We start from the raw sequence: 27,608 nt of genomic DNA, 5'->3' as shown, positions 1-27,608 counted from the left end.
GTTAAGTTTGCCAGTCAAAGCCAACCCCATTAAAGTTACATTTTCCCACCAACTGGTCTAAAAATAACCTCATAATAGCAATTATACGAAACACGCTAACAGAACAAAAACGTATATTTGCAAGCGAAGTTTATTTATATTGTAAAATGTTTAGCTATTTAAATTTATACGAAATAATGTAACCATTTGACGTATATCAGCTAACGAAGGTGTCATTAAAAAATAAAACATTCGCTGATGATGGCGTACGCTGTGTCTTCCTTTTACCTCGTTTCTTCTTCGTACAACGGGGCGCGTTAAACAAGGGCAAATCACAATTTGTTTTATCGCTTAAAACTCGGTCAAGTTTTGTCCCTTTTTCTACCGAAATTGAGGAAACTGCAGTGGGAACTTCATTATTCGAGTTATCCGGTTTTGTCTCCTTTTTCCATGAAGACTTCGCCTCCCTGTTCATCCCATGCAGTCTTCCACGGCTACGACGATTGATATGTAGAACTTTTTCAGCCTCCGCAGCGTAAAACTCCATCTCGTCCAAGACTTTCTCCTGGCGTCTCTTTTCTTGTTTTCTGACCCAAGCTCGGTTAGCCATTCCTGTCTGTATGGAATATTGGCGTTATTTAGTAGTATGGGGTAAATTAAGACACTTTCAGCACATAATATTAAAATATCCTGATCGTGTTTTAAACAATTAACAACGGCCTATGGGAGTCGTGAGGATACGGTTTTATAATTCGTTGAATATTATTCGTTTACTATTAAATGAGACGAGAAAATAGAGTGAAAAGGTGACCCATATTCTCCCTTTAGGTTAAACAATTATAATCAGAAAGCACATTGAAAAAAAAAACTATTTTCAAACCATGTTACATATATAACACGTAAACGGGCACGAGGTGTATGAAACAGAAAACCCGCGTTTGTTTTATAACGACTTTCGTTGCCCTGTCCGAGAGATAAATAGGATGCATTCATATAATTTATTTAAAATATACGGTTAAAAGTCTCACAGTTTATCAGCAGTCATCCCCAATCGGTTGAATTATACGCAAAAGTAATAAAACACACGAAAAATTAGGAAAGATAGTTATATAGTAAACTGCGAAATATATCTACATGTTATAATATTTTACCTGTATAAACTTTCCGTTTTGTCACCAATCCAACGCTATTTCAGTTCATTCACGTGAACCGTAAATTTCAAAACGTGACATCCACACTGAACAGCTTCGCTTATATTTAGCTCAGCGAGTTTAAATCACGCGCTCGCCACTTAAATTTCAAGAGACATTGCTCAAACTCGCATTTTAAACCACACTGTATTATAACAAGCATATAATATATGACGCGTGTTATTGTCAAGTGTACTTGAAATTTTGACTGGTTTAAATTTTCGATACACGCAGCGTTGAGTGTAAATATTTATCACGTGGTCATTTAAACTGTAACATGACGTGTGGTCGTAGGCAAAACAAACCACTCGGGTTTAGGAAAAAACAAACCACAGGGTATTTTGAAGTCTTCCAAACATTGGCGTTACCTTATATTATAGAGTATTAATGTTCTTGATAAAACACTGGCACGGGGTGTAGGTAACGGAACACCTGTGTTATAACGACTGTTGTTGCCCCACCATGCAATGATAAAGCAAGTTCCATTTATTCAAAACAAACTGTTTGTAGACACACACCACTATTCAGTTTTGGGCTTTGCGAAAATCCGCCAAAATATCTGTGTCAGCAAAATGGCCTTTCGTTCTTACGTCAACGTGACCAATTATCGGTCATCGTGGTCGGGACTTATACCGTTTAACTTCGTTAAGGGTAAAGCAGATACAGGCGACCATATACACGGAACGGTAAAGAGGCGCTGACATTTTATTTACGTGGGCGGTTCCCCCTCCATTAGGAATATGTTTTCATGTAATACGAAGTACAACACCGTTACCACGGCAACGATTCGAACAAAGGCGTCAGTGAGTGACGTCACAGTATTGGCCGCCATCGTCGACACGCGAGAATGAGAATGCGGGCACTCGTGTCCTGGATACGACCCTTGTGACGAAAGAGAGGCAGACGGTCTGACGTTTTGCCACAACCTTGAAAGCGTCTCGCTGCCGATACGATGAACAGATTGTAATGAGGATTTACTGGACAACAGTTTCCAAGTTTGCCTGGGAAATTGTCAAATTATCTTGAATTAAATCCCTTTATGTGGCGTTAGACAAAGCTTATAGTAGGGAGGGGTAATACAGGACATATTTTCATTCATTTTCTCGTCCCATTTGGCGGTAAACAAAGAACATTCAAATAATTATAAAACCGTATCCTCACGACTCCCATAGACCGTTGTTAATTGTTTAAAACACGATATGTTGGATATTATGTGGTAAAGGTGTGCCTTTTTCCCTCACCCTACTGTATATAGGGTCGCGAGGATACGGTTTTATAATTATTTGAATGTTCTTTGTTCACTACCAAATAAATAAGAAAATAGAATGAAAAGGTGTTCTACCTTTCCCCACTCTACTGTAATAGAAATTGCGTAACGCCATCTTGGAAGTTGCGTAATACACGAATGGTTCCGACTCAGCCACGTAAATGCGACCTTAACCACGCCTATCACTGTCGGATTAATATATTTCACTCAACCTTGGCCACCAACCATATACAACTATATAACACTCTACTTGGCGTGTGAACTAATCAATATGGATTCCACGGCAACTGTATTGGTTATGAAATAAACATAGTGCGTCACTATAAATTTCACGAATTTGACCCTAATCTGGTGCTAATAGAGTTGAACGATTCTTGTGTAAAGAAAAACAGTAAGGATCTGGTGCTAAGAACACGAAATGTAATCTTTCTATTTGAATGCAAGAAGATGCAATTTGAGCGAAATATATAGTAGGGTGGGGGAAGATGGGACACCTTTAGCTCATAATATCCAAATATTCTGATCATGTTTTAAACAATTAACAATGATCTATGGGAGTCGTGAGGTTACGGTTTATAACTCCTTAAATCTGAATGAAAAAGTGTCCCATCTTTCCCCATCCTACTATACATATCGTTCATTATACAATTTGTTTGACTTGATTTTGTCTGTTACGTATTTTGAAGTGTCAGATCCAAACATAGTGAGTAACGTGAAATGTGATATGATGTATAGTACTTAACATAAATCGCCCATGACTTACCGAAGTCGTGATGGTGACTTGCCAGCCCTCTGTTCGTGTGGATTCGTTCGCCATTCTGTTTCTGTAAAAAAGGTGCCTGATAGTAAGGAATGAATCTAGTTTTATTTGTTTTTCTTTCTTTTTCATCGCGTGTTTTGGAAAATGGCAGTCGTTATAACACGGGTGTTTTGTTTCATACAGTTTGTGCCCGCTTACAAGTTACTACATATGTAACTTATTTATCCTTGCATGGCGGGGCAACGACATTTGTTACAACATGTGTGTTCTGTTTCATACACCTCGTGCCCGCTTACAAGTTACCACGTATGTAACTTGTTTATCCTCGCATGGCGGGGCAACGACAGTCATTATAACATTGATGTTCTGTTTCATACTTCTCATGCCCGGTGTTAACAAAGACACCCTATCCCCTTCAGCATTGCTTATATACACCCACCGTTGCAACAGCCTTCACAACATTCGTTGCAACTGGAACGACCAACTTTTACTGTAGTTGATCTCGATGCGAGGGTTGTAGGACAACTGGAGGAACAACCTGCCTTCCGGATCGATCCGTTGGCTGGTGGTAATAAAACACACAAATTTAGAAAACTAAACAAACCTGACTCTTGTTATTAATGTAGCCCTACAGTACTTGTATTGTTGTATTGATATCGTTGGCGCATATTATTGTAATATTTTATACTTTTAATTGTTTTTTAACAATTAACAACAGCGGATCGCGAAGTTGTGGTCGTGAAGTTCTGAGTTTGAACCGCTACACAAACACTGAAGGCTCGCTGTATGGCAGAATAAACGTTTGTTTTTAACAAACATTACAAATTCTGAAAGATATAAGCTCAGTGCTTAAAAACAATTTTGTGAAATATGTGACTTCAAAACTATAACAGCTTTGATACTTGTATCATGATAACCACAATAAATTCAGATGAAATCATAGGTTCCTAATTGCGCTCACCTTCTTTAAAAGTTAAAGTTTTTTGTACAGGGTTGTGCCGCGTATGTAGAATTCCTTGCTGTTCTGGAATCCCGCGGAGAAAATTTATGGAATCAATCCATGAGGTGTCTTGTGTTAGTTCACGCTCGTGGTTGGCCTGGCAGCCCTGTGTTAATTTGTGAGGACAGAACTCGGTGCGTCTTCCCATTCTATGAGCGGGTTCTTCGCTAGTTGCTCTGCTTCTCGCTGATAAATGTCGCTCGTCTTCTGCATGCCTTTGCATTGCATTACACCCGACTGCAGACTGCTCGGAAATCGCTCTTTTCCGTCGCCCTGGCTGGGCACGATTTTGGCATGAACTGTCAAGCCGTCTCCAGCCACGAAGTCTGTGTACGGCATTACGGGAAGTGAGAGATGACCCACCTATGCTTACGGAGTGACAATTTTTATGAAGAGTGGGGCGATGTGTATCTTGAGTGTGACGGAAATTAGATTTCGTTGGTAAAGAGTCGCTGGAATCTTCCTCAGACCCATCAAAAGGAATGGACCTAATCGGTGTCTTTTTGGGAATCGGCCTAAAACCACTTTTTATGTTTCGCCGTCGACAACGCGGCGTTGCTTGGGGAGAAATGGGCAAACCTTCGATAAAGTCGTAAGCGCTCTGTGCGTCGTTGTGTGCCTTTGCTCTTCTTGTAGAAGTGTGTGCCTGTTCAAGCGTGCAACAGTTTTGTCTTCTCACAGTAACGTCATCAACCATGGGTACTGATGGCGTCCGCCTGTTATCATCCTTATATCTTCGCTCTGCCACCTTTGGTACAAAAGGCACTTTTTGGATGTTTTCAGGCATTTCGTATTCGTGGTAAACGTGTTGGGGCTCGTCGAGTTTTAACTCGAATGGCATGATGCTTAGTCGTTTTTCTTCTGTTACGACACTTTTACGCCTGTCTTCCGGCATGACACTTTTACGCCTGTCTTCTGGCACAACACTTTTACGCCTGTCTTCTGGCACGACACTTTTACGCCTGTCTTCTGGCTTGACACTTTTACGCCTTTCTTCTTTAAAATGCTCTTCATATCTACTCGAAGTCTTCTGTGTGTTTGGCTCAAAGGAGGTATGTGGCTGTTCCCTGACCCGAGACTCCCGCCGATCCGTCTTTGCAACATCCTCCCTTTTTTTCCTAGCAGGCTCTTCCGTAACCGACTCCTCAGAAGACTTAGGAGGGGGGTCCATTCCTCTATGAACGAGGATAATTGTTTTTCCCGAAGAAGGATGCGGCGCTAGTGTATTTTCCCCCGAAAGTTTAACAGTTCGTGGATTTTGATCAAGTGACATACTGTCGCTGTCGTTCGAAATTTCCGAAGCTTTTTGAGATATTTCTGTCGACGTTGTTGCCTCTCCAGTGACAGTGTTCCCCCCACCAACGCCGGATAAATTTTCCTGAACACAGAAGCCAAACATTGAGTCGAATCATTAAAAACGGAAGCTATAGTTACTTCGGTCGTTACATATTATGATATACTGGTAGCCAAATTTAAATTGACGTATATAAACAAAAAGTCCGGGTGTTTGGGGTAATAGACTTATTCTGTTCCCGAAAAAAGTACCTTTTTCCTATATGATCTTTAATGATTGGACATCAGTGAAAAATCCACCCTAGCGTTACAGATTAGGCTAGTGGTTAGCAGATGACGTATATGCTAGCAGACTTGTTTAGTGACGTGGCGCATGTCTTTTTAGAGACCTATAGAGACGCGTACTTTAAATAGACATAATATATAAATTTTATCGAATGAATGTAACTTGTTTTATCCACGCGTGGCTGGAAAACGACAGTCGTTATAACACGAGTGTTCTGTTTCAAGTTACTAGCGAACTTTAGAGCAGGCAATGCATTTAATCGATAATTTATAACTTTATATGATAGTTTATTCAGCTTACCGATTTCAAGTCCTCAAAGTATTCTCGCAGTAAAGGCACTGTCAACTGAACTGACTCGTTTGGCTGATTCGTTCTCAAGTGTGCCGATATGTACGATGGCGATCTTGGTACGACAGTTATACCACCGTGAATTAGATTGCGACAGGAAAACTGCTTTGTCGGTTCAATAGGACTCGCAATACATTTGGCTGTTGCACCTTTTAATTTAAATGTAAAATGTAATGAACATATTTGCATATAAAACGCTATTGTGCCGTAATAATGAACTAAATAGGCAGCTGCGTATATAGTGTATGCTTATAGTAAAAAGATTTCCACGTTCGTAAAAGAACGCAAGAAAAACACCCAAAATCCTGTCGCCGTAAAGAAGTGATACTGCTCGCGAGTTACGCCCAAAGCACTAGTTGTCAGTATTTTGTTTAATGTTTTCAATCCATCGCTTGCGTGTTTCTAACTCTATCCTATATTTGTTGTGTTATTCTATCCTATAATTTGTAGGTTTACATTCAACTAATTGCTGTATGCCTAACTCCACATATGCGATACTCCTATGTGGTTTGAATATTCGGTGCTTTTTATGAGTTGTTTTGGTGTGAGAAATGTATATTTGTGTATATATCGTTGTATGACAGACGTTTCAATGTTTAGCATACTTATCTAGGCAGTCGTGTGTGTTTCTGCATGCAGTGTGTGCACTGCCACGGAATTATCATTATTATCAAATTCCCGCTTTTTGTGCTGCAAGTTTGAATTGACGTCGGTGCTTTTTTCTCATGGCGCTGATTGTCAGTTGTTGTTGAGTCAGTTCATTTCATGTTGCTAGATGCAATATACTGTTGTTGCGCAGTTCTGTATGTGTAATGTGCATTGCCAGTATAGCATAGTGCCGTAGTTGCTACCTATAACCTAGCCGTATATATCAATAACATGACCTGCTTTGTACGTTATATGAAGAATCCTTCGGTACGATACAGATTAAACTGGTGGAAAGTGTTACAGGTTGGTAGTTTGGTGTTATCAGTTACAGTTTAGCGGTTGCAAATAACGTAATGTATCGATTTTATTACCCCTTAGTGAAGTGAGTACATGAGTGTGCGCAACAGTTAAACGCAAACGTATATCGCTACCCTCGGTGTCGCAAAAAAAAACAGAACGGTTTGCACGAAACGCCATATATTTAGGCCGAGCTATATTTATTAAAGCGTCGTAGTCATAAGATTAGTTTTTTAAATCACATGTACCATAATCAATTACCGCCACTAGTGAAGAATCCTCCGGTACGTTACAAATTAGGCTAGTGGGAAAAAATAGTAGGCCGTATCTCTCGTAAAGGCTGTGACCACATTTACTGGCACCGTCGTCATTAGATTTGTTTTTTTTGCTGTCTATTTGCAATTTAGCCTATGTTATCGCTATCGTATACTAGTTTGTGTAACAGTTTTATATAAGCTACACGTATCAAAGAGTCGTTATAAGATTAGTTTTTGAACCACATATATAAATCGGTACTTTGCACATTAAGCTGGTGGAAAGTGTTAGACTAGTTAGAGGATGCTAGTTTGGGCTTATCCAATAGAGGGCACTAAGGGTTAGGGGTTGATTGTTATGTTTAGCGGGTAGCAGATAACGTGGGGGAGGATTCTTTACTAGCCTCGTATTACCTGATGATGCGGTCGGTGAAAATAGTGGAAATCTCCGATAAAGGTCCTCCTCATCATCAAGTAAGCTTTCTTCCGGTGAAGGAATTTTGTTGTCAGCGTCTTGATTTACTTCGCTATCTTTGTATTCCTTATACAAAGGTGTAGAATTCACCACATTATTAACTATCGGGATTTCTTCATCACGTAAAGGATCATTGCCATTGTTAGAACTGTTTTCTCTAGCAAATGCAGTTGAAGATTGCGGTTTCATACCAGCCTTACTATCATGCAAGTCCTTCGTATCCTGGTTAACTTGTGTGCAAGATAACACGCTTTCACTATCCGAGCACGAACAAGTTCTTTCGAATCTGACCCTATACCGGTGGCGTGGTTTCTTGGAGCGTTTTCGTATGCAAGATGTAGGCTTTCTACCTCTTCTAAAATCACTTGTTTCTCGTTTTGCTTTGCGCCCGGGGCGTGCACTCGGTTCGCAAACTCCAGTGGAAGGCTGTAATGTTTTGCGCAAGAACGGGACCTTATTACGCAGTTTGTACCAGCGTTTCTTTTTATGGAGTTTAGTTTCTTGCTCTAATTCTCCTTCGCCGCTTTCAATGCAAAGATCCGAGTAATTAAACTCAGAATCACTGGAGATAGATGTCGAAACACCAAACCGATTGATTAGATCTGAGTCCGTACGTGATCTGTTTCTGACAATTGAGCTTCGTTTTGAGCTAGCATACTTAAAAAATTGAGACGACCCTTTTCTATAAGTTGAATCAGAGCTTTCGCTGGTAATATCCAGGTTTACACGCGATCTGTAAGCGAAGGACGAATCACCAGGAAAGGAATATTGTTTCACGCCCGACCTTTGTAGTCGTTTCACACCTCGCATGCTTGGACGAACACTGGTAAACAAACCAAGTTGTTTTGACAGCGAACGATCATTTTCGCTGAAAGATCTTCTTGCGCCGCTTCGTGTTATTGGCTGTCTGGTTCCCAGGCGTGAATTAAATGTCTTCAAACCAGAAGCAGCTTCGTTTTCTGCTTGTTTAGCGTCACCAACACCTAACGGCACCGGACCGTTCTTCACTTGACTGATATAATCTTTAATTAGGTCTTGAAGAACGTCTAACTTTTTCTCCAAAACTTCTGTTGATGGTTGGACGTCCGTACCGTTCTTGTCGTCTTTATAAGTAGCTACTGCGCATGCGCGGTCTCTTGGTGTTGGTATCATGCTAATATCCCTGCCTGTATCTTCAACAGCTTGCACAACATTGTCCACTTCAACGTTTAAATCCTTAAACAGGTCCTTTAGTGCGTATGTCTCTGCGATATAAGAGGATGGGTTATTTACATGCTCAAGTTCAGGGGGGTCGGACAAAGACGGTTCGGGAGTTGGGGTTGGTGTTTTCTCAACTACTGAGTCGGGGGAATCTGGTTTCTGTTCAAAATGCTTGCGAGCAATTTCCCAAGCTTCTGCATCATTGCATTGCACATCACGAGGTGTTCCCTTTAACACCAGTTCAAATGGTTTCTTCATGGAAGCGCATTCTGCGAGGCATTCCTCTGGCAGCTCCCATACCACACGCAGTGGTCGTGGAGATCTTCCATCTTCGGTACCGTTGTCGCCGTAGCTAACACCAGCGTTACAAGCCGTTGCCACAAACGTAACCTTTTCATTGCCTTCCCGTATTTGGCCATTTATTTCACTCCGCAATGATGATTTACTTAAATAAGTCTGCAAGAAATCAGATACGCCCTCCCCCGTCAATTGTTCATCTTCGCGATTTGCCTCACACGTATTCTCACTGTAATCCTCGCCTTCATACACGAATAAATGGCTAGACGTTTCTTTGTCTATGTTCGAGTCAGTCAGTCGAGACTTAGCTGCACCCCGCTCCATCAGTTTCCGTTGTATCCGCTTTCCGATCGTAATGCTTGGAGTGAATATTGAATCGACCGTTTGCGCCTCTGGAATATCCCTTGTATCAGGACGATACCCGATGGTGACTCGAGGCGATTCGTACGAAGTGGAAGTTCGACACTTATCCCTTTCTTCGGAAATTTGCTCCAAGCTATTCGAGCTTTGCATCTTATCCCATTCCTTACCAACCACGCAGTACGTTCGCATTGACATGGCTGACTCGCTTTCCCCCAACGATATAGGGTTCGTGTCAACCCTTTGAATTTCAGGAAATTCGATTGAATAAACGGATTCCGAATCTGTTTCGCTGTTGTTTCTAACGGGCAAACCAGATGGATGAAGAGATTTTTCTTTCCTTGCTTCTATTCCTGATGGGACAGATTCATAAGAATGATTAGATGGTAAAACTTCATAATTCTCAGACAGGCTGTTTTCTTCAATACCAACAAGTGTTGATTGGTTTTTGTCACCTGATAGAGATAACCTTTCATAATCTTCATTACAACCTTCCAATTCGTATTCAGCGGTCAGTATGTTGTTTGGTGTAGCTTTACTTATGTTGTCCTGGGATGACAACGAAGCTTGGTTAACGAGTTTTTCTAAAATCTCGGCACCTCTTTCATACACGTTGGAATCATCACCAGAAAAACTGGCTTCACTATACTGTACACTGTAATTATCTGTGTCGTATGCCATAAGGACTTCATCAAGGGCACTGACATGTGAAGGCAAATCGCTTTGAGATGTTTCAGCAACATTATTCGCAGGGGGATCCATTCCGAAAATGACATAATCACTTTCTGTCAGTTCATCGTCGCTTCGAGCAGCAGATGGGAAAGGTGCAGTGCTCTGTCGGTGTGAACGATCTTCGCTTCTAACCAAATGCTTAGCCATGGTACCGAACTTCTGCACCATAGCAGTGGGAAGACGGCCGAACACTTTCTTTGGTGAATTCACAGAACTATCAGAGTCTAAAACACCAGCTGATGGCCCGGGATAAAACTTGTCATTGTGGTTTTTAAAGAAGCTAGGAGGCTTCTTGTCTATGCTTAGAGACGAGTCAGACGATGATGATTCCCACTTAGTATTAGGAACGTTCAGACCACTACAGCACGCCTCGTCACCGTTGTGGTCAAGTCTGTAAAGAATATGTATAGTAGGGTGAGGGAAAATGAGACTCCTTCAGCACATAATATATCCAAAAATCCTGATCGTGTTTTAAACAATCAGCAACGGTTTATGGAAGTCGTGAGAATACGGATTTATATTTCTTTAAATGTTTATTAAACTACTAATTAGGACAAGTAAATTAAATGAAAAGGTGTCCCATCCCCCCACCCTACTATATTACATAAAACAGATTGTTATTTATCTTTTAACACGACAACGGAAATCAGATTAAGTAAAAGCAAAGAGAAAGAAATTAGCAGCAAAACGACATCGAATGAAACATAATATTGAACCATGTCACGCAAACTTAGACATAATAAGTACATTTACCTAGATTGCATTTCTTCTTTTGTCTTATCTTCATAAAGTGGCAACGACTTTAATTTGGTGGAGGTTTGGTTTTCCTCATCAAATGTCACAGTGGGTTTTGAGGAACTGCTGTTTACGTTTTTCTTTCCCGAAACAATCAACCTAAACAACTTTTTTAACGACTTTTTAATGCGTTGTTTCATTGGCCTCGGGTTGACGTCAGCAAGTAGCATTTCAAGATCTTCGTCGTTTTTTAAAATACTTTTAAATAAACCAAGATTTGCTGAGCTAGGAACACGAGTGGAAACAGCAGGTGTTTCATCTTGCTCTTCTTCGCCACTATTATCTCCACCGTCACTTGTAGCAGAACCAGCATCGGTCTTTGAATTAGCTGAAGAGTTTACTGTAGAAGCATTCGATTCTTGAGACGCACTGGCTAGTGTAGAGCCGGATGATGCGCTACCTGTTTTAACCGAGTTTTCCGTAGCAGTGGATGTTGCAGAGTCTTGTTGATGGAGTGTTGATTTAGAAGTTGTTGAACCTTGTTGACTGAGAGATAGTTTAGACGTTGCAGAACCTTGTTCATGCAGTGTTGATACAGACCCTGCTGAATCTCGTTGACGAAGAGTTGATTTAGACGTTGTTGAATTTTGTTGACGAAGTGATAATTTAGAAGATCTTGAATCTTGTTGACGAAGAGTTGATACAGACGCTGTTGAGTTTTGTTGACTGATAGTTGATTTAGACGAAGTTTCCGTCATTGAACCTGACCTGTTTAAACTCCCTGAAGAATCTTTATTACTCATCCCACTTTCCGAGTTCCTGCTTGTTTGACTGCCATGGGAGGTATTGTTGGAGTTTTTGGAAGACGCACTCTTTACAGAAATGTTAGACTCCTTGCTAGTTTGTGCTTGTATGTCCTCAGAAGAAAGTTTGGGGCTTCCTCCTCCGCTGCTCTCCGAGTGGTGACTGCTATTATCAGAGTCTTCCTTTATTATCGGACTCAAAGGAATTGTAAAGTTTTTTGATCTCAGTTCTTCTGAGATAGAAATCGCGCACACCATTTTGTAAATCGTTATTTTTGCGCCATCCTCTTCAGTGAGATATGGTTCATCATTATAAGACTCAGCAATCATCATGTCGCCTATAGAACTACTTGGCATCGACCTGTTGGAAAATGTTTGTGCAAGACCGTACGCCAACTGAGCTCCAGGTTTGGAGGTGAACGCGTTCAACTGTAGCTCATCTGACAGAACAACAGCAGCAATAATATCGCTCAGCAAACATTGCACATCTGAGTCAACATTAACCGTCTCACCTATCGAAATATTTAAAGGTTTTTTGTCTATACCTTTAAGCGTCATGTTTGTGTACTCGCTTCTTTTTAAACCAACGCTAGATTGAATGCTCTCAATTTCATTTAATCTACCGAACGAGGAATCTGACGCAGTTCCATAAACGCTTGGAGGATTTAGATACCTTTCAATGCCCCTTTCGGTGACCCGGTGCACAATTTTTAGGGCTTTAATCTTCGAAGGTAGGTGGGTGGGAACAAGCATTTGAGCCTCGTCTGCTCCGTCCCGCTTTACAAAGTAGTGACCTGGCTTGTTTGCTTGTTCTTCCTCATCGTCCGGCACTGTTGTTGCAAATGTTATAAACTTGCTGTTATCATGAGCGTCAGGTAGAGGGATACGAGATGCGACACTTCCAGTTTCAGAAAGACTGTCTTTCGGTGGTGTGTTCTTTGTAATATAGTCCTGTACAATCATGACTCTACGACCAGCCGAGATGCAATTTATTGCGTATTCGTCGGCAATGGCCGCATCAACCCTCTCTCTTATTTCCCCTCTAAGAATGTGGTCAAAATGACGTTCAGCCTGCAAATCAAACCACGAAGAATTGATGGACTCTTCGGTGAGGTAACGGGCAACCCCGTGTTGCAATGCGTTGAACCAAAACTTGTCGTTAAATTCGTCCAAATCTTGTTCAGTGTAAAGCGGGAAATAATGTTTAAAAGTTTCCTTGCCCTCGACCATTGCCATATTAACCAGACGCTCAGCAAACGGTTCGAGTCCCCTCTTTTCAAACAAGTTCGGAAAATAAGGATAGAATCTCTGTTCATGCTGTGGGCACCTTGTACAGAAGTCATCCGGCACGCCTGCATCGGGTTTATACAAATTGCTATTTTTCTTATTTTTTTTCATCAAATCGTTTACATCTTTCAGTGTTATAGTGTCTTCTGGTGTTATTTCTCTACATGGATAACCAGCAGGACATTCTGGATCTTTTAAATTTAAAGTCGAGCTTGAGCACTTTTCGTTTGCACAACGAGGATCGTCGCACATGCGTCGGTTGTGCCTCTGAAGATTAGTTTTGCTGCTTTTCATGGTCAATTTGTTATGATCGGAATCCATGCACTTAATAACTTGTAAAGATGGGTCCACTTTTCCTTTACCGAACCGTAACCTCCCGTCCTGTTGACTTCTGTAGTTGCCTACTTTATCTCGGTCGTTTACCTGCATTGACCGAAGAAGTAACCCATCTCCACGAAGATACAACAACGTCGCATTGGTGTTCCGATCAACCTCTAACTCTGTACCTCGAGCACGTATTTCATCATCGTCTTTATCAAGTCGTGGTCGCATATTTTCCTCACAGCTCTCCTGCCTTGTAACCCCAGTGCTGGTTTCGTCCCACCACGTAGTAACCTGGGATACATTGGTAGACGAGTAGTCCATAGCACCTGACTTCAAAAGCCCCTTTGGAAATCTGTTTCTTTTAGGTTTCTTATCCCCATACAGATCAAGCTCGTCCGATGTGGATATTGTGTATAAGGACTGACTGGACCCGAGACTTGGCTTGCTTGAGGTCATTACGTTTTGGCCGTACACTTTTGAAAGCTTAAAGCTGGTCGAATGATCGCGCTCAAGCCCAACGGGCCGAGGTCGCTTTGCATCTTTCAGAGATTGCCATGAGCCAAAGAACTTTGTAATGCGGGGAACAGATGACGATGCTGCTGTGAAGAACTGAGAATTGCTGCTCTCTTTGTCGTCTTTAGATTTGGTTACTTTCTGCTCTACTTTAGTGGGTAGAACTAAAATAGATCCAGGGAAACCCGCAAGTTCCTTAGGAGCCGTAAGACTAAATCTTGGTTTGACATTCAAGTGAGATGAAACTTTGGTCATTGATTTGTTCGGACCGGGTTTTGCAGCTGATGTTTTCGAAATGGCCTGATGATTTCGAACATTGTTTACAAGATGTGTGCTGCTGTCCACTGTAGTGGAAGTTTGTGAATCTGTGTCATTTGTTTTGTCGTATATATGTTCGCTATTTTTGCTGCTGTCTTTGCTTTCAGTTTTACTATTTGCAGTCGAACCACTTAAATCGGTTCCCGACCACATCGAAACGTTGCTGTTTTCAGCCATGATACCATTATCAGAACTTTCGGTACTGGTGTTCTCAGTCTCAGTTGTATTTTCCTCTGTTTCTGTTTTGCTAACAGAGGATCCTTCTGCCACAGACATTCCGTTATTTGAAAGACTGTCGTCTCCAGCTACAGTGTCGTAGCCGTCAATGCTGGTAGATGGTACACCCGACTGGGGTCCAGTTCGGATTAATGGAGTCGTCTTGGACGGATCTGACGAAGAGGTTTCTATTGCTAAACGAGGTCGACCAATTGTAACTTTTGTTCTTCCGGTACTTTGCCAAACGGGCAAAACTTTTGACCGATTTCGAGTCGGTCCACATTTTTCTGAAGGCTTTATATTTATGCTTGACATGTACAGTTGGTCGTCTTCTAAATTTCTTGGAAAAGAATAATGAAACCTATTGCTCATAAGCGACAACGATTTCTGTACAGCGTACATTTCATTCATTGAATCCTTGTCGATGTATTTCGGTAAAGAGTTAGAACTGTTGGATTGCCCCCAGTAAGTCCCACACAGCGGATCATCGTCGTTTTCATTATAGAACATCTCCCTACTTTCATAAACAGAGGGGAGATCAATGCAAGACTGGTTTCCTTCAGCCAGACGCTGCTTTTTCAACGGGAGGAACGAAAACAACCGATTAGCAATTCTTTTGAAATTACTTTTAGATTTTTGTCGCTTTCTTACTGAATCATAGTAGTTGTTAGTGAAAGTTACCTTTTTTCGTGGTGATAAGTCACCGGCAGCAGAGTAGCGTAACACAGATAGCCAGTCGTTAGGATTTGTAGCTGTTTGTGATTCTTCTCGCCGAGTTTCCCTTCTTCCAATGCCAGCCATTGATTGGCCTTTATTGTTTTCAGTGTCCTCGTATCCAGCACGAGTGGAACTATTTTTAAATTTTCTTTTCCATTTAGCAATTCCTGCACTAGGTTGGGGAGTAGCGGAGTCCGAATACTGCGATGTCGTCAAATTGTCTCCTGTGCCGTAAATATCATCTTCTGTTTGGTCTTTTTCTGATAAATCATTTGACGTTTGCCCTGTTGCGACAGATCCGCTCAACCCTGTAGCTGAGCTTTTAGAAACAGATGTTTTTCCACTAGACCCTGATGCTAGTTTGCTGTGGCGAGAGGCCGTCTCAGTTTTTTCAGATGTTTTGTCATCAGAAGCAGCAGATTTGCTGGTCGTTTTATTAGAACCTGAAAGCTCAACCGATGGTGAGGAGCTACGACTATCAGCAGATTTGCTAGTCTGATTTTGTTAGTACTCGAACTTGCATTTTCTGAATTTGTAGTTTTCGAACTCGCACTGCCTGAATTTGTTGAATTCGAAACAGCACTAGTTGATTTGGATCTGCTCGAACTGTCGCTGATTGGTTTTGTTAAACTGGCACCTACGGTGGTAGACTTTTGACTGCTTGAGCCCGAATCTGTTTGATGGGACTCACTTGACTGATCGCTGGAAACAATTGGCGTGCTGTTCGCAGCCGACGATTGCGACGACTGTTCGTTTGAGGTCGCAACAGAAAGACTGCTTTTCTTTGTCGAAATAACCTCACTTGAACTCTCACTGTGAGATGTTGAATCGGTAGAGGTAGACGTATCTTTGGAATTGGACGAAGAAGAAGACTCAGTTGTCTCTGATGTCTTTGAAGAATCGTTTGTTAGAGAAGAGGACTCGCCATCCAGGGTCGGTGTTTCGGTAGTACCACTATAATCCTCCGTCGATTCTTCTTCCGTACTTTCCCTTGATTCACTGTACTGCCCACCAAATAACTCCTGCCCCGCATCGTACGCTTGAATAATAGATTCCGTCGCTACATCGTCGTAGATGTTCTCAGCATCTTGTAGATTATTCTTACCCCTTAACCCACGAGCCCCAACCTCAACCCATCCCTTTACGACTCCGACCAGCTTTTTATAAAACTTACTGTTGGTGTTGTAAGAGTAGTAAGATTTGTCCGCAGGCGGTCGATTGTGAACTCCACCATTTCCATCGAAAAAGCCACCCGAGTACCTACATACTGACTCATTGGAAGAAACACTCGCACAATCACGTAGATTCCTTAACCCATTTTTAATGGTTCGATTTTCTCTTTCTATTTCGGCTTCGCAAGTTATCTGATCAATGGTCAAATCATACGTCGGTTTCGCAGGGATATCAACCGTCTTCGTCCATTCTTCTTTGTCTTTTTCTGTTTCTTTATTTATCTCCGTCAACAACTCGTTATATTTCTTCCACACTTTGCCTCTGGATGGCGGTTTACTTTCCAAAGTGGGAATTACGTTCAGGGTATTATTCAATGTTTCATACGGACATGTCTCGGGTTTCGGACACAACGTTTTGGTGCTCCTACGCTTGCCACGCCCAATTACCAACGGAAGAGACATATCCAACTTAGAAAGCGAAATCTCTTCATCTGTTTCGTCCTCTGATTCAAATCCACTCTCAAACGCGCCTTCTTCTTTTTGTGCAACATTCTCTTCTATTTCATCTTCAATATTCACTTCATAGTTTGTACTAATCCCACTATCGGAAAGCCACTTCCGGCTTCTTGGTCGGAAACGGTTCCGTACTTTTCGCATCAGATTACGGAACGGTACAATGAATCTCAACTTCGGTGGTTCCCCATACTCACCGTCAACTGCGTCAGCCTCAAGATCTTCATTCACAATTTCAAAACCTTTCTCTCGTGCCAAAGTTCGGTCAATACCCGGTATCATGTCAGATGGCAACGTCATCACTGAGTCACCTGACCCGACATGCTCCACTGGTTTTGCGTGCAACGTCCCAAGCACAACTGCTTTTCTGAAAAAAGAATTTTAACAATCTGTCAATAAGTACATTTCATACAAGAGAAGGTATGAATTTCACGGGTTTATCGCATTTTTTATCGCTCACAAAGTTCCTACATATACATGAAACAAAAACAAGGCAGAAAGACAGATATGTCTTGGAGTGGGGAAAGACGGGAGACCTTTAACATAATATCCAAATATCCTGATTGTGTTTTAAACAATTAACGGCGGCCTATGGGAGTCGTGAGGATATGGTTTGATAATTCTTCGAATTTTCTTTGTTAACTACCAAATGGAACGATAAAATTGATTGAAAAGGTGTCCCATCTTCCACCACCCCACTATATAAACGCGCAGTCCTGCGAAACGTCGGTCAGCAAAATTCTTGCCGTAAACCTATAATACCAGTATAACATGCCTGGCAAAAACAGTATAAACGCTTTATGTTTTATAAATATGTGATCAATAAAATCATACACATCTCACGTTACATATCTACTACCTGACTGTACCGTCGGGGTTTTTAAACTTTCCCACCAGTACGATATGGTTGTTTACATTCACCGGTCTGCCAACGGTTGTGACGTAGGGCGGGGCTTCCCCATCCCAGTCGTCATCACTTGGCAGTCTGAGCAATTGCTTCATACTTTCGCTCACATGAAACTTTTCGTCTTTTGCGGGCTGGAAAAATTAATTAGGGTTACTTGGCGCTGTAAATTTTGGGTAGTTACATAAGGGTTTGTGTCTTTGAGATAATTACTCAAAATAACCATCAACAAAAGTTATATACGTGGTAACTCGTAAGCGGGAACGAGGTGTATGAAACAAAACACTCGTGTTATGCAACTGTCGTTGCCCCGCTATTTGCGAGTATAAATATGTTGCTTTCAGTTATTTATTGCAGATGTTTTTACCTTTGCAGATTCGGGACGACCTGTATCCGCGTGTTCACTAAACTGATGGAACGGCCAGGCTTGAGTCGAATCCATGGCGTGCTTGCCGGCCAATACACTTGCTCTACGTTTGTCTGACTTCCGAGTTATTACATTATCAGAAGGCCGTTTTTTCGACAGGTTGTTTTGGTTGGGAGTTGCTTTGCTCGATGTCGCTTTTCGCTTTCGTCTTGCGGGTACCGAATCACTGCCGCCGCGTATGGAGTCTGCAAATTTGTAAAAGAAATTTTTACTTACGAAAAAGCTGACTTTAAAAACATTTTTAAGTTAGGTTAGCGAAGCTATAGCAGTAACATCGCAATATACTAGGAGATAAAAGATGGATTTTCTTGGCAGTTTTAATACAAACTTAACAACCCGGACGAATGACACAACTGCCGCAATTTAAACGTATCAGTTTAAAAACTAAAACCTTCTTTTTACTCTGTTTTCTCATCCCATTCGGTACTAAAAGAAATTATAAAATCCAAAGAAAATTTTAGAAATTATCAAACCGTAACCTCAGACCGTAACCTCAGGACCGTTGGTAATTGTTTAAATCACGATTAGAATATTGGAGTATTATGTGCTAAAGATGTCCCTTCTTTCCCCACCCTAATATATAAGACAATTTATTCTACCGCCCTTACCTGTTATATCTCCCGATGATACGTCACTTTCTGACCTCTCGAAGTTTCCCAAGCCTTGAAAGCTGGCTCGCTTATGTTTGAGTAGGGGTAGCGTTATACGGTTAGCGTTTATCAGTTTTCTCTGGCGCCTCATTGCGGTAACAGCGGACTCGGATCTCTTTCTTGCAGCGTCGCCAATTTGCCCTGGTTTCTCGCGTAGTTCTGCAAGCATTGGATTCGAAACCATACCCTCCGGTAAGTTTGCCCTTAAAATGTAGGAAAACTTTAAATTTGGTAAGCGTTGAATAAATGTAACATATTCATCATGACATAGCAGGGCAACGACAGTTATAACACTGGTTCTCTGTTTCATACAAGCACCTCATACCCGCTTTCGACGAGTTACTATACGTATATAACTTTGTGGGTGGTTATTGGTTATTATAAATGGGCCGGTCCCAGTATAGGGCTCAATAAATGTTAAAAGACAAAGCGAAGAAGCAGTTTATGCATCTCACTGCTTTAAGCACAGTATAGAATAAAAGCCTAAAACCAGGTATTTGTGAAAATATTTTTGGAGTTTAAAGGCAAATCACGATAAAAGTTTAAAACCACACGACATATGAAGTACGGTAGAGTAAGATGAGACACCATTTCATTCTGTTTTTTGTCCCATTTTGTAGTAAGCCAGGAAAATTCAAAGAAAGACCGCATCCTTACAACTCCCATAGACCGTTGTTAATTGTTTAAAACACGATCAGGATATTTGAATATTAGGTGCTAAAGGTGTCCCATCTTCCCCCATCCCAGTCTATATATAGATCCAGTATACCGTACTAAAACTGACCGCTGTGTTCTAAACACTGCGTGTATTAATCTTACTTGAATCGCTTGCGTGTGTATTCTTTCAGGTACTCCTTGATGCCGCCCACGGATGTTGCTTTCGTTAAGGGAGGCGGCATTGAAGAAGGCGCCATGTTTTCATTCTCACTTGAATCCGACATTAAAATCGTAGAACGTTTTCGCATTGGCTTCGTCCCGTCGAATATACGCACTGATGACGTCATCAATTTTGTGAGGGGTTGTCCGACGCGGAAAGATATACGACTAGAACTATCGCTGTTGTTAACTCGATCATAATCATTTGGTTTCAAAGAGCTTAGTTTCGATTCTCGAATTAAAAAAGGCGTTCCCGTTTTTGAGACGTCCGTTGGGGCTTCTTTTCTGATGCTATTTGAGCCAGAAAGTGACGGTGTCGATTTGGACGTTTGCAGTTTTCCTGTACGTTGGGAAACGGTCGTTTTTCGTGGTGAATATCGGGTCTCATATCGCGGAGATGCTCCGTAGTCACTGCTTGAAGAAGTAGGATATTTCGCTTTGTTTAATTCCTGGTATGATTTAGATCGTCGTCTATACAACTTTTTCCTTGGGCTTGGTGGTTGCGAGGTGTTAGTAGAAATAAGACTCTCCTGGGCGTCCAGGGCAAGTGAACTAACTTGTTGTCGTTTCTTTCGCGTTGTCGGCTTCGTCCCATCAAATATGAGTGTCGAAGCGCGACTCGATCCGGAATCCGGTTTAATTATAAGCTTTGGGACTCTACGATTCATGATTAATCAACTTAACTATTTTAACGTCTTCCTAAAACTGTTGTAAAATACTGTATTTCTTTCTTTATTACGACACATGATGTCTATGAACGCATAATGCACAGTCATGATGTACTCAGCTGATGTCATGCATCAATAAGCAGACTGACAGCGTGGAAAAACGTTAGAATGTTTATAAATTGATAAAAATTAAAATTATTTCGAATTTAAAAATTAGTATAGTGTGATGGCTCTTGAAGACGAAAGTAGTGACTTTCTGCATTCATTTGCATCAGACGGTAAGCTAAAGTTTTAAAAACACATAAAAGTTTGCTTTTTAAAACTAAGCGGTTTGCGAAATAGATATTTTCGCATTCACTGCTATTTATATACACAAATGTAATACCGAGTATACTAGGCAATGCATTTCTTGGGCTTCATTACCAGTTTGTATATTATATGTACATTGCCGTTGGCCTATTTATGTCCTTGGGCAAGAAAAACACAATTACTTTAGTACAGTGGTCACTAATGGGTTGTTCAAATTAATTTTTAGCAATACAGAAAAAATCACCCACAAAGTTACATACATGAAAACTTGTGAGCATGAGGTTTGCTTACGTATTATAACGACTGTTATTTACGGACGCCACGCTAGAGCAAGTTTCATTCATGCGCGCTTATCAATCAATTACCTCAAAAATAGAAATCTTATCGGATTTCTTGCAAGACGACTTTGAGGTGCAGGAATATGCAACACAAGTTATCCAGAATGCAGCAATATCACAAAGGTTGGCCCAGCTTATGGATGGGATCAGTATATTGGATAAACAACTTCAATCACAGGTGAGCAGCCATAAGATAGGAAATTTTTTTTATAATTTATTTTCGTTTAAATTTGTTTTAGGGATTAACAACTTAAATTACAGTTATGCGACCATAAAATTGGAAAGGTTTTTTGATAATTTATTTTTATTCAAATATTTTTAAGGATTAACAACTTTAAATACAGTTATGCGACCGTTAGATTGTAAAGGTTTTTGTTTTGTCTCACAAAAAAGTTGGTTGTATGAAGTCCGCACTCCCTAAGACAGTGGTTCTTAAACTTTTTGTTTGCTTTACCTGTTTAACAAAGATGGTAATTAGATTTACCCCCAATATGTAATATGGCGCTCATTTATTAAAAAGCGAAAACAACTAATTACATCAGTTATATTTAATGCGACGAATGCGCTAGCTTTTTGGCAACGAGTTGTTCAATGTCAACGAGTTGTTCAATGTCTGGTTAATTACTCCAATTGTGTCTCCCGTCAACTGATGTGGATTTTGATTGGTGGCTTATTTACCCTCTAAATACGAGGAATTTACCCAAGTTTAAGAAACGCTGCTCTAGGAACACTTCTAGCACCCCTGGTTAAGAAACCTTTACTAACTTTATAACAGATTGCATCACGACACGAAGATCTCTTAGCACAAGCGACAGGTATTGAATCTTTAGAAGGAATTCTCACTATGATGCAAACGAGGATCAATTCATTGCAAGCTGTTGTAGATAGGTAGTTAATGCTGCATGAAAATTCTTTGTGTTGTGGTTATATATATAGAATATTTGCGAGACACCTTTAGCACTTACAATCCAAATTCCCAGATTGTGTTTAAATCAATTAACAACGGTCTATGGGAGTCATGGGGATATTCTTTTATAATTTTTTGAATATTCTTTACCAAATGGGACGAGAAAACAGAATGAAAAGGTGTTCCATCTTCCTCAACCTACTATATATATATTAGTAAATCGCTCTTGTTGTAAAAATGTGAATTTATGAGTTTTAGTTTTTTTTACCAGAAGAGAAATGTTTTTTTTTGTTAACAGCCGATAAGTTTGTGTCTAAAGATACAAACTTTTTTTAAAAAGATTTGCCACTTTTTTTCTGCTGTAATGAATAATAACTATTAAAATTTTCATCTAGTTAAAAAAATGATATTTAAAACCCTGAACTAAATCAGATCAACAAAAACATGAACACAACAAATCTAACGTAATATTTCCACCACAGAATTCGTAACAAAGTGGGGGAACCTTACCAGAAAATACAATCACGAACCATACAGCTGGGAAGGTTACAGGTGTGAGATACATTCATTATTTGTGAATATTTTTTACGTAAAATAGTTTTATTTTTATTTTCAATGATAATTCCTTTTTGTTTTTGTTTCGGATTTTTATTTTTTTTAAATTTGTTTTTTTTAAATTGTTTTTAATTTGTTTTACTCTTCTTTCTGCTTATGTTTTGAAATATTGAAGTTCGATCTGCAAATAACAGAAGTAAAACATAGTAATATCATATGGTTACATGTCAGAAAGTAATTGCACTAGTAAAAGTTAGTATTATATAATATATATAATTTGAATATTCTTTCCTTTACAACTAAGTAATAAATTTGAAAAAAAGTCCCTTATCCTAGTAGATATGGTCATTTCTTGTCATTAATTCCAAGTGTTTACTGTAAACTTTGGTGGAATTTCTTTTTCTGGGTTTGGTTTTTCCATCATGCTTCAATTTTGGGATCAATCTTCTTTAAGGCCGACTCCCCCCATTGTTTGGGTTGTGTCCTTACGCACACTTTTCTTCCAATTAGAACTGTAATATGTTTAATTAAATGTTATTTATTTAATTTTGACATTATATTGTCTGTACCAAAACATTATATCTTTTTTTTTTTATCAACAAGCGTGTTTTAACAACTGTTGTTTTACCGTTACTACCCATTTTTTCGCTTTTGTCAACTCTTTTGATCTTCGTTGTCGTGACAGAAGAGACGAAACAATTTCATTTAATCATTCAAGTTTTTTACAACCAGGCCACCTGCGATCTTTTAAGAAGAATTATTCGAATCCAAAGACTCAGTAAACGTCTCCACACACAACTAAATGGTGGAATAAGAGAGATAACTAAAGCTGCTCAAAGTCTAAGTGAATTGGGTGAGTTGAATGTATGGATTTATGTAACTTATTTAGTATTTACCCTCGGCCTCACAAGGCAGGGCAATGACAGTTGTTATAATGCGAGTGTTCTGTTTCATAAACATCTCGTGCCCGCTTGCAAGTTACCGCTGATGTAACTTTGTGGGTGATTATTTTTGGAGAGATTTTTCTTTTATGTATGGCTGACGTTTTAGACAACCCAGTAGTGACCACCGGGTTGGAGCAATGAACGTTAAGCTTGCCCAAGGAAACATATGCCCACAATCAGTTGTGCAGCCAGAAAAATATAAGGGGGCAGAAGTTAACTATATACGGTTTTTTTTTTTAAAAAAAGTTTTTTAACATTTAAAAAGCCATTATATGTTAATGGTGCAGTGGTGGCCATAAGATGCATGAATCCACTATGCATAGTTAGAACATATAGCATGGCTCACTTTAAACTTAAGTTAGTTTAGTTTAAGTCTATACGGTAAAATGGGCTAGTTCCAGCAAGGCATACCAGGGGTCTGTTTTTTACGGAACAATTTGTCCGTTAACCACAGTTTAGGCTTTACCCTAATTTTCCACACACTGTAACCTACATTTTATTTAATTGTAACATTGTTTTTTTTTTTAATTTGGACTGGGATCTAATGTTGTTGCAACCTTGTACTTGTGTTTTAGCTTGTGAAGCAACTCTTTAGTTAGTTTATATCTATTTGAACATTCTTTTCTATCTGAGGTCCCGCAGCGTGGCACGTCATGGGTCAATAGGATTTAGGCCAGGATTGGCCATTGCCCCAACACCCAGAGTGCTACCGCATGGGCCTCACCAGCAAACTGCATACTAGCTTGTTTTTATTTTATTTTAATGATACAAAAACATTTATACGAAACAATTTAGTTTGAAGAAACGTTGCTACAAAAAGGTGCAAATGGTTGCAAACCATGTGAACACGACTGTTTGTGCAAATTTAACTTTCATAGCCAAGCTGCTTTTACGTATTGATAAGCTTGAATCATTATATATATTATATACATAGTATTTGTGAAGCTCCAATATATTTTAATCTTATAGATGGGACACCTTTTCGTTTTATTTTTTTGTTCCATTTGGTAGTAAACAAAGAATTATAAAACTTTATCTTCATGACTTATAGAACGTTGTCAATTGTTTAAAACACGATCAGAATATTTGGATAATGTGTGCTAAAGGTGTCCCGTCTTCCCACCCTACTATATTGCCACTACAGTTTGTAACTGCAAGGCTCTTAACCTTTCATAGTTTATAGTAACTGACACCTGGTACATTTTGAATCTGGACATCGGCAGTTTTGTAATTGAAAAAGAAAGAAAGAAAGTATAGCAGTGGTTTAATACTTAACTACAGTATCAGTGTAACTGTTAGAATTCACGTTTTTTACAACATTATGTTCATTTATATCCGATGTGAGAAGTCGCTCACAGGCGTTTGGTTCATGGTTTAAATATTCGCCTTTATCGACGCTTGACTTTTTGTAGTCACTTCTGGAGTCCTTCCTATACTGCTTACACGGCGACTTTCGTTCATTTCTTGCCCCAGTTTCGGTCCTTCGTTTCCGCCCCCATTGCGACGACCAGATGGCCGATCCGCCTCTGGTTCGCATCCGATTTCCGGCGGAAAACTTTTTCTCTTTGCGTCTAAACTTGATCTTGAAACCGAACGTTCTCTTGAAATCTTCCCGGATTTTCTCGCGGGAGAAACTGTACACGAACGGGTTAAGCACCGATGACGCTGCAGCGAACACGAGTGTCCATAAGAACAAACCGTTCCAGAAACTTTTCTCGTTTTCCACTTTCGCATTATGGACGCTCACAAACTTTGTAGAGTTCAAAATCTCAAGACTTCCAGCGCAATCAGAAGCATGGCAGATTATAAAGAGGTTCGGGGTGTCTTTGGTTAGAAACTGCACCATCGGCAGAATATGAAACGGAACCCAACTCACGAAAAACGTTACAATAATAAGGATCGTCATTCGCCTTAAATGCTTTAACTTTTTCTGTTTTCTCTTCACCTTCGCTGCTACCATTCGTTTCAATGCGAGAACGACAGTTATCGATAAAGCTACAGACGCGAAATCGGTTTTATGTTCTTCAGGTTTACTTTGCACCGAATCCGTAACCAATGTCCCGTTCTCCAATGGCGGGCAATCGTTATGGGACTCTCTAGCGCTATGTGACGATGGTTCTATGCTCTCCACGACCACCACTGGTTGGCGCACAGGAGTATCGCCATATTCCGTCCTGTTGTTCTCCGTGCTTGTATTATTCCTTTGCTCGTTCTGAACCATACTCCCATACGATTCCGTGATAGTGTTGATATCTTTACCCAAACTCACAGTTGTCTCAGTTTTTGCCGAGTTTTCTAGATTTGTTTGCGTTTTACCTCCCTCCATTTCCAAGGCACCACGTTGGTCCTTAAAACCGCAGCATATAAGTTGTGTCATCATGGACGATGTTTGCTTTCTCGTTTCGTTCCGCTTGCTTATTAAGATCCCAAGCCCACGCTTCTTTTCTTCCCTGCAAAATAAAAAAAAGTCGTTCCCTTAAGGTGGATGTACACAGTATCCGGCATGCGAAGTCGTATGTAAACCCGTGTCCAACGTGTACAATTCCGCATAGCGGCAGCGAAATCCGGACAAAACAGACAAAACCAACGAATTCCGGATACTGTGTACAGTCACCTTTAGAGCAGTTTATGTATAAAACACATAAAAATAGCATTCATCTAGCCCCTTAAACGGAGTTTTTAAGCCATTTTAACCCCTTTCAATGACAGTCCATGTAGAATATGTTTTTATCTGATACGTTTCGGTTTAAAAGCTTAATCCTTTGTTTACTTTAATCAGTTCATAACACATCTCAATACAGGTTGTTGATATACTTCCAAAACGTGACTCCCATAAGGAATATCACATAGTTTAAGTTTCGTGACCTAAATATTAGGTAAGGACAGGTGTATGAAACAAAACACCCGTGTTACAACGACTATCGTTTTCCATGCGTCGATAAAATAGTTACATTCATTCATTCATTCATTCATTCATTCATAGTTTAACAATGCCATCAAATCGTTATAAATCTTTATCTATGTTCATTGCACCGCGTATATCATATAGTTTATATCACAACTAATAGAGACGCCCACCTGAAGCTACGTTTATGTACGTAGAGTATGATCTTGGTGTAAATAGCTAATGTGATTGCCCCAGCCGCAACGAAAACAGTGATTTGATACCCGAGACGAACCGCAAGTTCGGTGTGGGTTAGTGTGCATTGGTCTTTATAGCAAATAGAGTTACAGTTAGTGTCGCAGAGTGCAGAACTCGTTGCTGTCCTTGCCCCAGACTCGACCAGCATCTCCAAACTCCCACGGCTTGGTATCCAGTTTAGTTTGGTCGCCCTTGCCGGCTTGTCCGTGTATTTAAGCTCGGTAAATGAGTCGTATAACCAAATTGCTACCATTGGGATGATAAGGCCCGCCGAGGAAACGACCCATGCGAATATAATGGCAATAAGTGGGCGCTTTCCACTGAAGAACCTTCTGGAAGGCCGAAGACTGATATCGCCTCGATCCAGCGCCAATAGTGCTGTCCCAGTAGCGCTGCCAATCGCGCTAAACATAAGGAAACACCTTGTTGCCATGCAGAGATTGTTTAGTTGATAGAAAGACGTTGTTTTGATGAATTCAATGACGATTGTCAGCGGAAGGCAAAACCCACAGAAAAGTAAATCGACCGCCATGAGGCTGACCTGCGATCGAATATATATATGGTACTTTGGGGTAATATGAGACACCTTTAGCATTAGCACATACTATCCAAATATCCTGGTGTTTTAAACAATTAACAACGGTCTATGGGAGTCGTGAGGATACGGTTTTATAATTCTTTAAATACTTTTTGTTTACTACCAAACGGAGTAAGAAAACAGAATGAAAATGTACCTCATCTCCACCCACCCTATTGTACAAAAATCAGAATTTGGTGACAATCGGGATTTTGTTGGTTTTTACCTGCGTCGTTTTCCCATCAAAAATGCATTACATTTACATGTGTTGCAAATTACGTTAGTTTAAATCGATCGGCTTAGCAAACGTGATTAGCACCGCCGTGG

At 40.3% G+C, this 27,608-nt stretch overlaps 5 protein-coding genes across 5 annotated transcripts in view; 1 reads left to right on the top strand and 4 right to left on the bottom strand.

Moving 5' to 3' along the window:
• Window positions 1-113: 113 nt before the first annotated feature.
• LOC100180955 lies at window positions 114-15,656 on the bottom strand. Its single transcript, XM_026838120.1, has 7 exons — window positions 11,140-15,656; window positions 7,737-10,777; window positions 6,076-6,272; window positions 4,158-5,574; window positions 3,636-3,758; window positions 3,200-3,260; window positions 114-595 (listed from the first exon to the last, which is right to left on the bottom strand). Exons 1-7 carry the CDS (start codon window positions 15,381-15,383, stop codon window positions 451-453), a joined length of 9,228 nt encoding a protein of 3,075 aa, XP_026693921.1. The 5' UTR covers window positions 15,384-15,656; the 3' UTR covers window positions 114-450.
• LOC113474959 lies at window positions 15,644-18,401 on the bottom strand. Its single transcript, XM_026838122.1, has 3 exons — window positions 18,256-18,401; window positions 17,844-18,022; window positions 15,644-17,351 (listed from the first exon to the last, which is right to left on the bottom strand). Exons 1-3 carry the CDS (start codon window positions 18,328-18,330, stop codon window positions 15,656-15,658), a joined length of 1,950 nt encoding a protein of 649 aa, XP_026693923.1. The 5' UTR covers window positions 18,331-18,401; the 3' UTR covers window positions 15,644-15,655.
• Window positions 18,359-20,672, bottom strand: LOC113474956. The gene is made up of 4 exons (XM_026838117.1): window positions 19,785-20,672; window positions 18,924-19,168; window positions 18,413-18,500; window positions 18,359-18,368 (listed from the first exon to the last, which is right to left on the bottom strand). Exons 1-4 carry the CDS (start codon window positions 20,507-20,509, stop codon window positions 18,359-18,361), a joined length of 1,068 nt encoding a protein of 355 aa, XP_026693918.1. The 5' UTR covers window positions 20,510-20,672.
• LOC100176271 (conserved oligomeric Golgi complex subunit 5) overlaps window positions 20,627-27,608 on the top strand; it is a 27,817-nt gene continuing 20,835 nt past the window's right edge. Inside the window, exons 1-5 of the mRNA XM_002121952.4 lie at window positions 20,627-20,787; window positions 21,195-21,334; window positions 21,932-22,044; window positions 22,546-22,615; window positions 23,351-23,471. Of these exons, the coding sequence (XP_002121988.1) occupies window positions 20,736-20,787; window positions 21,195-21,334; window positions 21,932-22,044; window positions 22,546-22,615; window positions 23,351-23,471 (496 nt within the window). The 5' untranslated portion in view covers window positions 20,627-20,735. The remainder of the gene's footprint in view (window positions 20,788-21,194; window positions 21,335-21,931; window positions 22,045-22,545; window positions 22,616-23,350; window positions 23,472-27,608) is intronic.
• Window positions 24,762-27,608, bottom strand: part of LOC100184969 — a 5,349-nt gene continuing 2,502 nt past the window's right edge. The window contains exons 2-3 of the mRNA XM_002127784.4: window positions 26,641-27,245; window positions 24,762-26,012 (exon numbers count right to left, since the gene is read on the bottom strand). Of these exons, the coding sequence (XP_002127820.2) occupies window positions 24,827-26,012; window positions 26,641-27,245 (1,791 nt within the window). The 3' untranslated portion in view covers window positions 24,762-24,826. The remainder of the gene's footprint in view (window positions 26,013-26,640; window positions 27,246-27,608) is intronic.

Source organism: Ciona intestinalis, unplaced genomic scaffold, assembly GCF_000224145.3.
Source record: "Ciona intestinalis unplaced genomic scaffold, KH HT000059.2, whole genome shotgun sequence".
In the NCBI taxonomy this organism is placed as follows: Eukaryota; Metazoa; Chordata; class Ascidiacea; order Phlebobranchia; family Cionidae; genus Ciona; species Ciona intestinalis.
The sequence above is the reverse complement of the archived record's forward strand: the minus strand, read 5'-3'. Positions and strand labels throughout refer to the sequence as shown.

What these genes read in the sequence shown, in the direction of transcription:
- LOC100180955 (XM_026838120.1), bottom strand. Translation starts at nt 15,383, where the DNA reads ATGGCTGGCATTGGAAGAAGGGAAACTCGGCGAGAAGAATCACAAACA. An exon ending in AACTTTAACTTTTAAAGAAG is followed by an intron (nt 3,759 to 4,157) that starts GTGAGCGCAATT and finishes TATTACCACCAG; the next exon opens with CCAACGGATCGATCCGGAAG. An exon ending in TTGTGAAGGCTGTTGCAACG is followed by an intron (nt 3,261 to 3,635) that starts GTGGGTGTATAT and finishes CCTTTTTTACAG; the next exon opens with AAACAGAATGGCGAACGAAT.
- LOC113474959 (XM_026838122.1), bottom strand. Translation starts at nt 18,330, where the DNA reads ATGGATTCGACTCAAGCCTGGCCGTTCCATCAGTTTAGTGAACACGCG. An exon ending in GTCGTCCCGAATCTGCAAAG is followed by an intron (nt 18,023 to 18,255) that starts GTAAAAACATCT and finishes TAATTTTTCCAG; the next exon opens with CCCGCAAAAGACGAAAAGTT. An exon ending in AACCCCGACGGTACAGTCAG is followed by an intron (nt 17,352 to 17,843) that starts GTAGTAGATATG and finishes TTCTTTTTTCAG; the next exon opens with AAAAGCAGTTGTGCTTGGGA.
- LOC113474956 (XM_026838117.1), bottom strand. Translation starts at nt 20,509, where the DNA reads ATGAATCGTAGAGTCCCAAAGCTTATAATTAAACCGGATTCCGGATCG. An exon ending in TACACACGCAAGCGATTCAA is followed by an intron (nt 19,169 to 19,784) that starts GTAAGATTAATA and finishes CTACATTTTAAG; the next exon opens with GGCAAACTTACCGGAGGGTA. An exon ending in ATCATCGGGAGATATAACAG is followed by an intron (nt 18,501 to 18,923) that starts GTAAGGGCGGTA and finishes ACAAATTTGCAG; the next exon opens with ACTCCATACGCGGCGGCAGT.